Source organism: Papio anubis, chromosome 20 (assembly GCF_008728515.1).
Source record: "Papio anubis isolate 15944 chromosome 20, Panubis1.0, whole genome shotgun sequence".
Lineage (NCBI taxonomy): Eukaryota > Metazoa > Chordata > Mammalia > Primates > Cercopithecidae > Papio > Papio anubis.
This window is the reverse complement of record NC_044995.1, coordinates 6,195,462-6,207,071: the sequence shown is the minus strand read 5'-3', so window position 1 is coordinate 6,207,071 and position 11,610 is coordinate 6,195,462. Positions and strand designations below refer to the sequence as shown.

Sequence of the window (11,610 nt, the reverse complement as noted above, 5' to 3'; positions counted from 1 at the left end):
TTATTTTATTTTATTTTATTTATTTATTTTTATTTATTTATTTTTTTTTGAGACGGAGTCTCGCTCTGTGGCCCAGGCTGGAGTGCAGTGGCCGGATCTCAGCTCACTGCAAGCTCCGCCTCCCGGGTTCATGCCATTCTCCTGCCTCAGCCTCCCGAGTAGCTGGGACTACAGGCGCCCGCCACCTCGCCCAGCTAGTTTTTTGTATTTTTAGCAGAGACGGGGTTTCACCGTGTTAGCCGGATGGTCTCGATCTCCTGACCTCGTGATCTGCCCGTCTCGGCCTCCCAAAGTACTGGGATTACAGGCGTGAGCCACCGCGCCTGGCCAGCAACATTATTTTAGAGTCACCGGAACCTGAAAACAATGGCAGTGTTCCTCAAATGGTAAATATATGCAAAAGATGACAATGGAGAACCAGTCAACAATTACACTAAAATGATGGATTTATACTCAGCCCCATAGATAAGCCTCAAAGGCATTACACCAAAGCCAGATTTTAGAGGAGACATTTTGTATGATTCCATTTATATGACATTCTGTAGAAAGGCCAAACAACAGGGATGGAGAATAGATCCGTGTTTTCTCAGGGACTAAGTGCAGAGGGAGGATTGACTTCCTAGGGTCAGCAGAGGGAGGGAATGTTCGGGTAATGCCACTTTTCGGTGTCTTCACAGCGGTTGTGTATATAACTATATACATCTGTCAACCCACATAAAATTGCATATGATAAAGTATGAATTCAATCATATCTAACTTTAAATAAATTTAAAATTTTTAAACATAAGATGCCACTGCACTGTCATTAGAACTGTTACAATATAAAGCATAAGCTAGGCACAGTGGCTAACGCCTATAATCCCAACATTTTGGGAGGCCAAAGAGGAAGAATCACTTGAGGTCAGGAGTTCAAGACCAGCCTGGGCAACATGGTGAGACCTCATCTCTACAAAAAATACAAAAATTAGCCGGGCGTGGCAGTGAGCACCTGTGGCCCCAACTACTTGGGAGGCTAAGGTGGGAGGATTGCTTGAGCCAAGGAGGTGGAGGTTGCAGTGAGCCGAGACGGTGCCACCGCACTCCAGCCTGGGCGACAGAGTGAGACCCTGCCTCAAAAAACATTTTTTATTTAAGTGTGTAGATACACATAAAGCATGGCAATACCAAGCATTGAGGAGGAGGTGGAGCTACTGGAATTCTGGCACACGGCTGGGAGGAGTGGTCAAAGTCCGCGCCATTTTGGACAGCAGTTTGTCAATTCCTGCCAAAGTTAAACACACAGGTAGCCTTTAGCCCAACAATTTCTTTTTTTAGATCTTCACGAGTGTCCCATGGCTCGGATGTCCCCAGAGGTCCTGATCCAGGCTCTGGTAAGAATCAGTTTCTGCTCCATCTCCTCTCCTCTCTGGGCCGGTCGCTGGGTTCTCTGGGCCATGCGGTTTCCGTCCAATCAGTGTGGAGCTCTGACTTGTGGGTCTGAGGTTCCTCTTCTGTGCAGGGCTGAAGTCTCTCCTCCTCCTCAGCTTCCCGTTCGGCCCCACGGCCCTTCCCCTCCACTCCGTTCCCCTTCTGTCCTCACAGTGGGAGCGCAGGGAGCCTCCGCCTCAGAGATGCTGCTGCTGCTGCTGCTGCCCCTGCTGTGGGCAGGTGAGTGGCCCCAGGGAGAGGGCCTGTCCGGGGATGGGCCGACCTGACCCTCGTGTCTCCACAGGGGCCCTGGCTCTGGAGGGCTTATTCCATCTGGAGGTGCCGGAGTCGGTGATGGTGCAGGAGGGTCTGTGCGTCCTCGTGCCCTGCACTTTCTTCCATCCGAGGTACCCCTTCAGCAGGAATGACCGTGATCATGGCTACTGGTTCCGGGAAGGAGACAATCCTTTACGGGATGCTCCAGTGGCCACAAACGATCCTGCTCGAGAAGTGCGGGAGGAGACCCGGGGTCGATTCCGCCTCCTGGGTAATCCCTGGGAGAAAAACTGCTCCCTGAGCATCAGAGACGCCAGGAGGAGGGACAGCCGTTTGTACTTCTTTCGTATGGAGGAAGGATGGATGAAATATAATTACAAAAGTCCCCCGTTGTCTGTGCATGTGACAGGTAAGGCACGGGATCCAGGAGCAGCCACAGGGAGAGGTCATGGGGGCTGCAAGGCAGGGCTGGGCTGGGAAAGGGTAAAGGGCAAAGTGAGTCAGGCACAGGGGAAGACCTGAACCAGAGCCTGCGCTTCTCCTGGGCTGCACCTCAGAACCCCTTCCTGATCCTGCATCCCCATCTCCTCACCAGCCCTGACCCACAGGCCGGACATCCTCATCCCAGGGGCCCTGAAGTCCAGCCACCCCAGGAACCTGACCTGCTCTGTGCCCTGGGCCTGTGAGCAGGGGACACCCCCCATCTTCTCCTGGATTGGGACCTCTGTGTCCCCGCTGAGCCCCACCACAGCCCTCTCCTCGGTGGCCACCCTCATCCCACAGCCCCAGGACCACGGCAGCAGACTCACCTGTCAGGTGACCTTGCCCGGGGCCGGTGTAACCACGACCAGGACCATCCGACTTAATGTATCCTGTGAGAGCTGGGCCAGGACATCCAGGTCCCTGATGGGGTGGGGTCGCTGATAGCAGGAGATGGGGGTCAGGGCTGGACACAGGTGCTGAGTCCCAGAATTTGGGCTTGGAGTAGGGGGTCAGGAGGACACTGGCTCTGCCTTCCCTCTTTATGCAACCTCTGGGGAGAGAGGGCCGGTGTCCCCAGCCCTCACAGTGATGCGGGTCACTGTGTCTTTCTGTCCCAGACCCTCCTCAGAACTTGACCTTGACTGTCTTCCAAGGGGATGGCACAGGTAGGATGGTGCTCCCTCCCTGGGGCTGGGGAAGCAGGGCCTCCAGCTCAGGGCAGGGCCAGGTCCCTCCTCATCCTGGACTCACCCTGGTGACCTGAGACCCCCATGTGGGTGAACCCAGGGCCTCTCTGCATCCTCAGCTCCAGTGGCCACCTGAGCAACTGTCCCCTCCCCTCCCCCACTCCCTTCAGAATCCTGCACACACACACACACTTTGGCCCCACTGCAAGGGCAGAGTGACAGTCACGCAGCAGACCCAATCCCAAGGCCCCTGATGATCCACTCCCGGAATACACATTCAGCCTCACCTTTTAATTTTCCCTGGTAGTTCTGACCTAATACTTCTGGATAGACGATATTGTCACATGGGCAAAAATTCAAAATGCACAGCAGAGTCTGTACTTAGAAGCCCGTCCCCCTCACCAGAATTCACCAGGGTCTGTCTAGGCTGCTCTGAGCCTTGGTTTGTGCACCTGGAGGATCAGAGGTGGTTTGGCGTCCGTAGTGAGACGGTCCGCCCCCTCCTCTAGGGCTGTGTGTGATTCCACTGCACAGATGGACTCTGATTTTGTGGAATCTCCGAATTCATGATCATGACACTAACTTAGCTGAGCACAGGAATGCTACAGTGATTTATCCTGTATCTCTTTTCACAAGTGTGTATGTGAACGTTAAGTGCAAAATAGCTGGGCCATTGTGTTTTTTGAATATTGAGAGATATGGCCATGTTGTTTTCCATCTAAAAAGGACAAACTCACCTTGCCAACAGGAAGGGGCGAATGCGTGAGTTTCCCCAGCCTCACCAACCCAGTGTGGGGTTAGATACTTAGACCTCTGCCGATACTGGGTGAAAATCTGCATCTCCATGTGCACATTCATTAGAATGTTTCTCTTGCTGTGAATGGTCTGCATCTTTTTGTACATTAAGGCGCCATTTTATTCTTTTGTTCTGTGAACTCCCGTTGATAGTTTTTCTCAGCTTTCCAGAGTGATTTTACCTTCATTATTTATTCTTGAGTCTCTCTTTAGTTTGAGAAAGTACTGAATATTAGTAATATACATTACAAATACATGTCCCAATATGGCCTGTGGCTTTGTCTTTCTTTCTCTTGTCCTCCAGGCCGTAATGCAGTGGCAGGATCTTGGCTCACTGCAACCCCACCTCCCCGGTTCAAGCAATGCCTCTGCCTCAGCCTCCCGAGTAGCTGGAATTACAGGCCTGTGCCACCACACCTGGCAAAAAACCTTTTTTTTTTTCTGTATTTTTAATAGAGACGGTGTTTCACCATGTTGGTTGGCCAGGCTGGCCTCTAACTCCTGACCTCAGGTGATCCGCCCACCTCAGCCTCCCAAAGGGCTGGAATTAGGGGCATGAGGCACCATGCCCAGCCCCACGTGGCTTTTTCTTAGCTGTCCATGATTTTCCCATTGTACAGGAACCTATTTATTCCTATATTCACACTTCTTGATTTCTTTTATTGGTGCCAATTACCCCCGTGCCGAATTTATTAAAACAAATCTCGGCCGGGTGCAGTGGCTCACGCCTGTAACCAGAACAGTGTGGGAGGTCAAAGTGGATGGATTGTTGAGTCAGGAGCTCGAGACCAGCCTGACCAACATGGTGAAACCCCATCTACTAAAAATACAAAAATTAGCTGTGTGTGGTGGTGCATGCCTGTAATCCCAGCTACTTGGGAGGCTGAGGCAGGAGAATTGCTTGAACCCAGGAGGCAGAGGTTGCAGTGAGCCGAAATAGAGCCCTCCACTTTTCCTCCTGTGTCTTGTGTCTGAACTCCACCCTCCACCCCAGCCTATACATCCTGTCTCCCTCCAGCCCTGCAGGTCTATTTGCATTTTCTGGATGTGATCAGGTTTTGGTCATCTTTGCACCTTCTGTTCCTTCCTAATGGAATGTCCTTCCAGCCCTCATTATCTAGCGACCCCTTCTTGTCCTTCATACCCTACTACTTCCTGTGTGAAGTAGGTGTGCCTCCTCCAGGAAGCCTTCCTGGATCATATAACTTACATGGTCTCATATACACTGACATCCCCAAGGCTACTGGAGCCTGAGTCACCTCCAACATATGTCATGTGGCCTCATGAGCACCTGTTCCTAAGTCCTGCTACCAACCAGACTCTGAATTTCTGGGAGTGAGAGCCTCTCAGAGGCACAGGGATAAGTCAGTAAACCAGTGTCAGGTGAGGACTCAGATAAAGAACAAGAAGGTTCAGGGAGAACCTGGAAGCTGAGGTGTCAGCAAGAGCATTGAAGAGGACATGGAATATGGGCCTAAACTGACATCTTATTTGGTTGCCCTGTAAAGCCTGAGACCCTCCCTCTGTGATTTCTAGGGCACAAATCCAGCCAAAAAGGGCGCATCAGTGCAGAGATAAATCCAAACCAGGCTATATACAGAAATTGGGGCCTGAGCCAGGCTCTAAGCCCAGGCTCACCCCGCTTTCTGGATCCATCTCACAGAGTCTGTTTCTATCAGTCTTTGCTTGTGAGTCTGAATCTGTTCCTCTGTTTGGTCTCCGTAGGTGTCCTTCTTCTTTCCCTCAACCTCTTTGTCACTCTGACCCTCTGTCTCTTTTTCTTCAGCATCCACAACCCTAAGAAATGGATCATCTCTTCAGGTCCTGGAAGGACAGTCTCTACACCTGCTCTGTGCTGTTGATAGCAATCCTCCTGCCGGGCTGAGCTGGGCCCAGGAGAACCTGATCCTGAGCCCCTCACAGCCCAACTCTGGGATGCTGGAGCTGCCTCAAATGCACCTCAGGAATGAAGGAGAATTCACCTGCCGAGCTCGGAACCCCCTGGGTTCCCAGCAGGTCTCCCTGAGGCTCTTTGTGCAGAGTGAGTGTCAAGGGGCTGCACACTAGATCCTCTCTCCCATTGATCTTTACTCCCAGGTCTCTGAACAAGTAGTCCACCGGGCTCACCAAGAGAATAGGACTGTGCTCAGCTCAGCCTCAGCCTCAGCTGTGAGGCTGGCAATGTCTGGAGGGCCAGAGCCTTCTGTTTGTTGCTGCTCAGTCTTGGTAGGGGATGAGGTTAGCCCTGGGCTGTTTTCTGACATGCAGGGATGCAGGTAGAACTGGTAGAACCTGTGTCCAATTATTAGGAGCGAAACAATAAGGAATTGTGGTTTAGCAGATGAATCTACCTCATGCACCGTTTTGCAGGGAAATCAGGGCCCATGGCAGAGGTGGTTCTGGTGGCCATCGGGGAGGCCGCTGTAAAGATCCTGCTTCTCTTCCTCTGTCTCATCATCCTCAGGTGAGCACTGCCCCAGGGAGCAAAGGGAGGTGCAGGGAGGGCAGGGGACACAATGCGGAATTTGAGTCCCGTTGCTGGAGGGTCCTGAACCAGTCAAGAGAACCTGGACCAACAGAGGCTCCGTTGTGGTGAGAATTTCACCCAAGACAATGTTTTCTGTACCCAACTTTGCTGGGTGTCCAGGGTGAGAGGTTCCTTCTCTCATCGTGGAGGTCTTGGGGGCTGAACCTGCTCTCTCCACATCAGTCCCCTCCAGTGCCTTAGCAGAGCACAGGGAAGTGAGTCTGCTGCCCCCTGCACCCTGATTTGGCCACACTCACAGGTCCTTGTCTTTTCACTCAGAATGAAGTCCCACAGGAGGAAGGCAGCAAAGGCAGCTACAGGTGTGGAGGCTGCATAGGTTGTCAAAGGTTAGTCTCTCAGGTGAGTGTTGAGGGCATCTCACCCTCCAGCATCCCACTGGGCACCTCCCCCTTGATAGCCCCCACGATTGCTCTGCTCAGCATGGTACACCCATCTCCCTCCCCAAACGCTCTTCTCCCCCTGGGATCCCCATCCCACTGATGACACAGTGGTCCCACCTCTTGTCACAGGTAAGTGACTATCTGAGGCCAGTGGCATGGGCCACAAAAAGAATTTACCAGGACAGTTGTAGGTGTAGAACTGCAGATTTATTAGAGAAAGTATGAAAATATGTTGCGGCCGGGCGCGGTGGCTCAAGCCTGTAATCCCAGCACTTTGGGAGGCCGAGATGGGCGGATCACGAGGTCAGGAGATCGAGACCATACTGGCTAACACGGTGAAACCCCGTCTCTACTAAAAAATACAAAAAATTAGCGAGGTGGTAGGCATCTGTGAGATCCCAACTACTTGGGAAACTGTGGAATAGGCGGCGTAAGACCGGGAGGCGGAGCTGCAGTGAAGCTAAGATCCAGCTGCACTCCAGCCCTGGGCGACAGAGCAAGACTCCCAAATCTCAAAAAAAAAAGAAAAGAATAGTCATTTGCATGGAGATACAGCAAGACCGACTGCAAAGAGGATTAAAGGAAGAGCACTTTGGCAAGAAGTACTTATGCTGGGAGAGGGATGCATGGAGTACTGATAATGTCAAGGTTGCAGTGAGCTAACTCACATTGTTTCTCTCAGCTGAGGTTCTGATGATAGCTGGGCACAGAAAAGTTGTGAGTTACTTGCGCAGGAGGGCCACCTGTCCTGAACCATGAAGAAAGGCAGGCTTGTAGCTTACCTGCTTTCTCTCTTTGCTTTCCTCTGCTCCCACCAGCCTGACTCCTTTACCTGATTAGGGTTTGACACTTCTAAACTCAGAACCAGAATGTGAGTCTCCACCTTGAGCTCCCTCCCTCCTCCAGGGCCCATAAATCATTAACTCTTGTTCCTCTTTCTCCTCAGCAGGGCTCATCTTGGAGCCCTTTTCTCCATCCTGACTCCAGTCACGCCTTGGGCCTCACCTCTTCCCTGGTCACTGAACCCTCCTCACCTTTTGCCTGCATCTCTCCCCAACACAGGCCTCCAGACTCTGCTTCCAGATGCCTCCTTGTTCAGTGCCTCTACCGTCTGAAGGGCGGTGCTTCCTCTCCACTGCTGGAGAATGAGGTAGAAACACCACAGGCTGGACTGAAGGCCTTGCATGGTCTGTCCCCTGCTGGACTTTGCTCCCAGGTGGTGTGCAAATGGCCAGGCAGCTCGTGAGAAGATGCTCAGTATTGTTACTCATGTTACGAATGCAAAACCAAACTGTAAAGGAGATGCTACTTCACACTCATTAGGAAGACGTTAAATAAACAAATAAAAATGAACAAACAAACAAAAACAGAAATAAATCAATGTTTGGTATGATGATGTTGATAGATACAACTAAATAGTTAGTTGCTTATAATGAATAGTTTGGATCTCAGAGAGGTGACAAGAGTCCTACTGTATTGTTGATAAATTCCTTTGTATTTAGGCCTTTTGGATAAAGATTAAATAGGTATTTGGTAGCATATGCAGAACCATCACGAAAGTAACAGCTGCAAGAACAGTCACAAGGGTTTTGCATTGTGTTTTGAATACCCTGAGTAGAGCTGCCACGGGTGACTTAATTTTTTGAATTGGTTTGTAACTCTTTGTAAAGGTCTGAATAAAACCAAACATACACTTCTCTTAAAAAAAAAAAAATACTGGCTGGGTGCGGTGGCTCACACCTGTAATCCCAGCACTTTAGGAGGCTGAAGTGGGCAGATCACGAGGTCAAGAGATCAAGACCATCCTGGCCAACATGGTGAAACCCCGTCTCTACTAAAAATACGAAAATTAGCTGGGCGTGGTGGTGCACACCTGTAGTCCCAGCTATTTGGGAGGCTGAGGCAGGAGATTCGCTTGAACCCAGGAGGCAAAGGTTGCAGTGAGCCGAGATCGTGCCACTGCACTCCAGCCAGGTGAGACAGTGAGACTCCATCTCAAAAGAAAAAGAAAAAAGAAAAAACTACTCATTGTTTGCAAGGATATGGACAAGTGGGAGCCCTTTTGCACTGCATGTAAAATGGTGTGACCCTGTGGAAAAAGCTTTGGAATTCTTTCCAAAAGTTAAGCCTAGAAATACACTGTAATCCAGCCATTCCATTGCTAGATATGTTCCCGGAATTGAAAGCATGGACTTAAACAGATACCTATACACCAATGTTCACAGCAGCATTATTTACAATAGCTAAAAGGTGAGGGGAAAAAAACTCATGTCCATTGACTGATAAGTGGATAGAAAAAAGGTTCCATATCCACAATATGGGATATTCTCTAGCCTTAAAAATTGAATGGAACTGATACATGCTATAACATGGGTGATCCTGGAAACAACATGCCAAATGAAAGAAGCCACACATAAAGTGACAAATGGTATCTAATTCTCCTCATGTAACCTTACTTAGAATTGGCAAATTCATGGAAACAGAAAGTAGAATGGCATGTCAGAGGCTGGGGAACGAGGCAAGGAAGAGGGGTAATTGTGCAACTGGTGCAGAGTTTCTGTTTGGGATGATGAGGAAATTCGATAAATAGTGGTTGCACAACATGGTGAATGTGCTTAATGTCACGGAATTGTACCCTGTAGAACGTTACAAATTGCAAATTATATGTTACATAATGTATAGTCAGGTCTACCACTACTATAAAGAAATACCTGGAACTGGGTAATTCAGAAAGGAAAGAGGCTTAATTGGCTCAAGGCGCTGCAGGCTGTACAGGAAGCATAGCAGCCTCTGCTTCTGGGAAGGCCTCAGGAAACTTACAATCATGACAAAAGGTGAAGAGGAAGCAGGCAGGTCTTACACGGCCAGAGCAGGGGAAAGAGAAAGAGGAGGCCCGGCACAGTGGCTCACGCTTTTAATCCCAGCACTTTGGGAGGCCGAGGCGGGTGGATCACCTGAGGTCAGGAGATCGAGACCATCCTGGCCAACATGGTAAAGCCCCATCTCTACTAAAAATACACAAATTAGCTGGGCATGGTGGCATGTGCCTGTAGTTCCTAGCTACTTGGGAGGCTGAGGTAAGAGAATTGTCTGAACCAGGGAGTTGGAGGTTGCAGTGAGCTGAGATCATGCCATTGTACTCCAGCCTGGCAACAGAGCGAGACTCCGTCTCAAAAAAAAAAGAAAAGAGCTACACATCACACTTTTAAACAACAGATCTCCTAAGAACTCCATCACAAGAACAGCACTAGGGGGTGGTGTTAAACCATTCATGAGCAACCACCACCATGATCCAATCACCTCCCACCAGGCCCCACCTCCAACACTGGGGATGACAATTCCACAGGAGATTTGAGTGAGTACACAGATCCAAACTGTAACACATGTAACGCATATACTTTACCAAAATAAATTTAAAAAGGAAATAGCAAGTATCTCTGTCATCAAGGTGCTGTCATTCTAGAGACTAGAAGGAAAAGATAAATAAATAAAATGAGAGCATGTGGGATGGTGATCTGTGTTTGGAGGAAAGTCATGCAGAGAAGGGAGCTGATGACAAATTGAGGAACAATTTATCATCTGACGGCGAGAGGAGGTGGTGTCTGAACAAAGGCGTGAAGGCGCTGAGCAGGGAGGCTCTGTGTCTGAATAAGAGAAAAGTGTCTCAGGAAGAGGGAAGGGGAGCAGCAAGTGCATTACTCAGAGGTAGCAGCAGGCCTGGGAGCTGTGGACACAGCCAGAGCCTGAGAGCAGAGGGAGCCAGAGGAGGGAGCAGCAGGGAGGACGGGGCAGCCCGTGTGGGGCCCTGAGGCCACACAGGAACCTAGAGCCTTTAGGAGAGAGCAGAGGCTCGACTGGACTCTCACTCTAACAGGACCCTCAGCTGCCCTGGTCAGAGCAGACCTGCATAGGTCACAGCAGCCACAGAGAGATGGGGCAGGTGGTGCTGGGTCCTCCAGGAGGAGGGATGGGGGACTGAGGGGCAGGGTGAGGACGTGTTTTGGGATGTGTGTGAAAGGTCAAGGTCCCAGCGTTTTCTTTTTTTTTCTTTTTTTTTTTTTTTTGAGATGGAGTCTTGCTCTGTCGTCCAGACTGGAGTGCAGTGGCGTGATCTCGGCATGATCTCAGCTCACAGCAAGCTCTGTCTCCTGGGTTCACGCCATTCTCCTGCCTCAGCCTCTTGAGTAGCTGGGACTACAGGTGCTCACCACCATGCCTGGCTAATTTTTTTTTTTTTGTATTTTTAGTAGAGACGAGGTTTCACTATGTTAGCCAGGCTGGTCTCGATCTCCTGACCTCGTGATCCGCCCGCCTCGGCCTCCCAAAGTGCTGGGATTACAGGCGGGAGCCACCACACTCAGCTGCTCACAGGGTTTTCTAATGGATGGTGTCATCGATGGGAAAGGAAGAGCAAGGATGGAGCCAGCATGTTCCCCTCGGCACCTGGAAGGAAGGAGCCGTGTCCATGGAAGACTGCAGAGGGGGGCTTTCGGGGGCAATGATAATTCTGAGAACACCCCTGACATCCGAATGTGGATGAGAGGGAGACAGCTGTGTGCAAATGTCTGGAGATCAGGAGAGTTGTCCAGGCTGAAGGTGTTGAGGTTATAATGATTCTAACAGCTGATAATCTTTATGCAATCCTCCCCTTTGTCTCTCATCTTTCCATTTCTGTGGTTTCACTTACCTGTGGGACAGTACACTACTACGGTATTATAACAAAGAGAGCCCACGTTCACATAACATTTATTACAGTATATTGTTATAATAGCTCTATTTTATTATTAGTTATTGTTGTTCATCTTTTACTGTGCTCATTTATAAATTAAAATTTATTAAGCCGGGTGTGGTGGCTCACGCCTGTAATCTCAACATTTTGGGAGGCCGTCAAGAGATCGAGACCATCCTGGCCAACATGGTGAAACCCTGTCTCTACTAAACATACAAAAAACAATTAGCCAGGCATGTTGATGCGCGCCTGTAGTCCCAGCTACTCAGGGGGCTGAGGCAGGAGAATCTCTTGAACCCTGGAGGC

General features: G+C 50.0%; 1 protein-coding gene across 11 annotated transcripts; it reads left to right on the top strand.

The window, feature by feature from the left end:
* Positions 1-1,119: 1,119 nt before the first annotated feature.
* On the top strand, positions 1,120-7,948 carry LOC101019156 (sialic acid-binding Ig-like lectin 13). Of its 11 annotated transcripts, none has more exons than XM_021931392.2 (8): positions 1,135-1,647; positions 1,712-2,092; positions 2,279-2,557; positions 2,784-2,831; positions 5,434-5,688; positions 6,018-6,111; positions 6,454-6,521; positions 7,638-7,948. In XM_021931392.2, the coding sequence occupies exons 1-7, from the start codon at positions 1,332-1,334 to the stop codon at positions 6,509-6,511; spliced, it is 1,431 nt and encodes a 476-aa protein (XP_021787084.1). In that variant the 5' UTR covers positions 1,135-1,331; the 3' UTR covers positions 6,512-6,521; positions 7,638-7,948. The 11 variants fall into 11 exon arrangements, 7 of the variants coding, with proteins under 7 accessions (XP_021787085.1, XP_021787084.1, XP_021787083.1 ...); XM_021931391.2 differs by having other exon boundaries at positions 7,525-7,948; XM_021931390.2 differs by having other exon boundaries at positions 7,522-7,948.
* Positions 7,949-11,610: the final 3,662 nt, after the last annotated feature.

Excerpts from the sequence above, each read along its gene's own strand:
- LOC101019156 (XM_021931392.2), top strand. The coding sequence starts at position 1,332 with ATGGCTCGGATGTCCCCAGAGGTCCTGATCCAGGCTCTGGTAAGAATC. Across the intron at positions 1,648-1,711 it reads GCTGCCCCTGCTGTGGGCAG|GGGCCCTGGCTCTGGAGGGC; the intron begins GTGAGTGGCCCC and ends GTGTCTCCACAG. Across the intron at positions 5,689-6,017 it reads CCTGAGGCTCTTTGTGCAGA|GGAAATCAGGGCCCATGGCA; the intron begins GTGAGTGTCAAG and ends ACCGTTTTGCAG.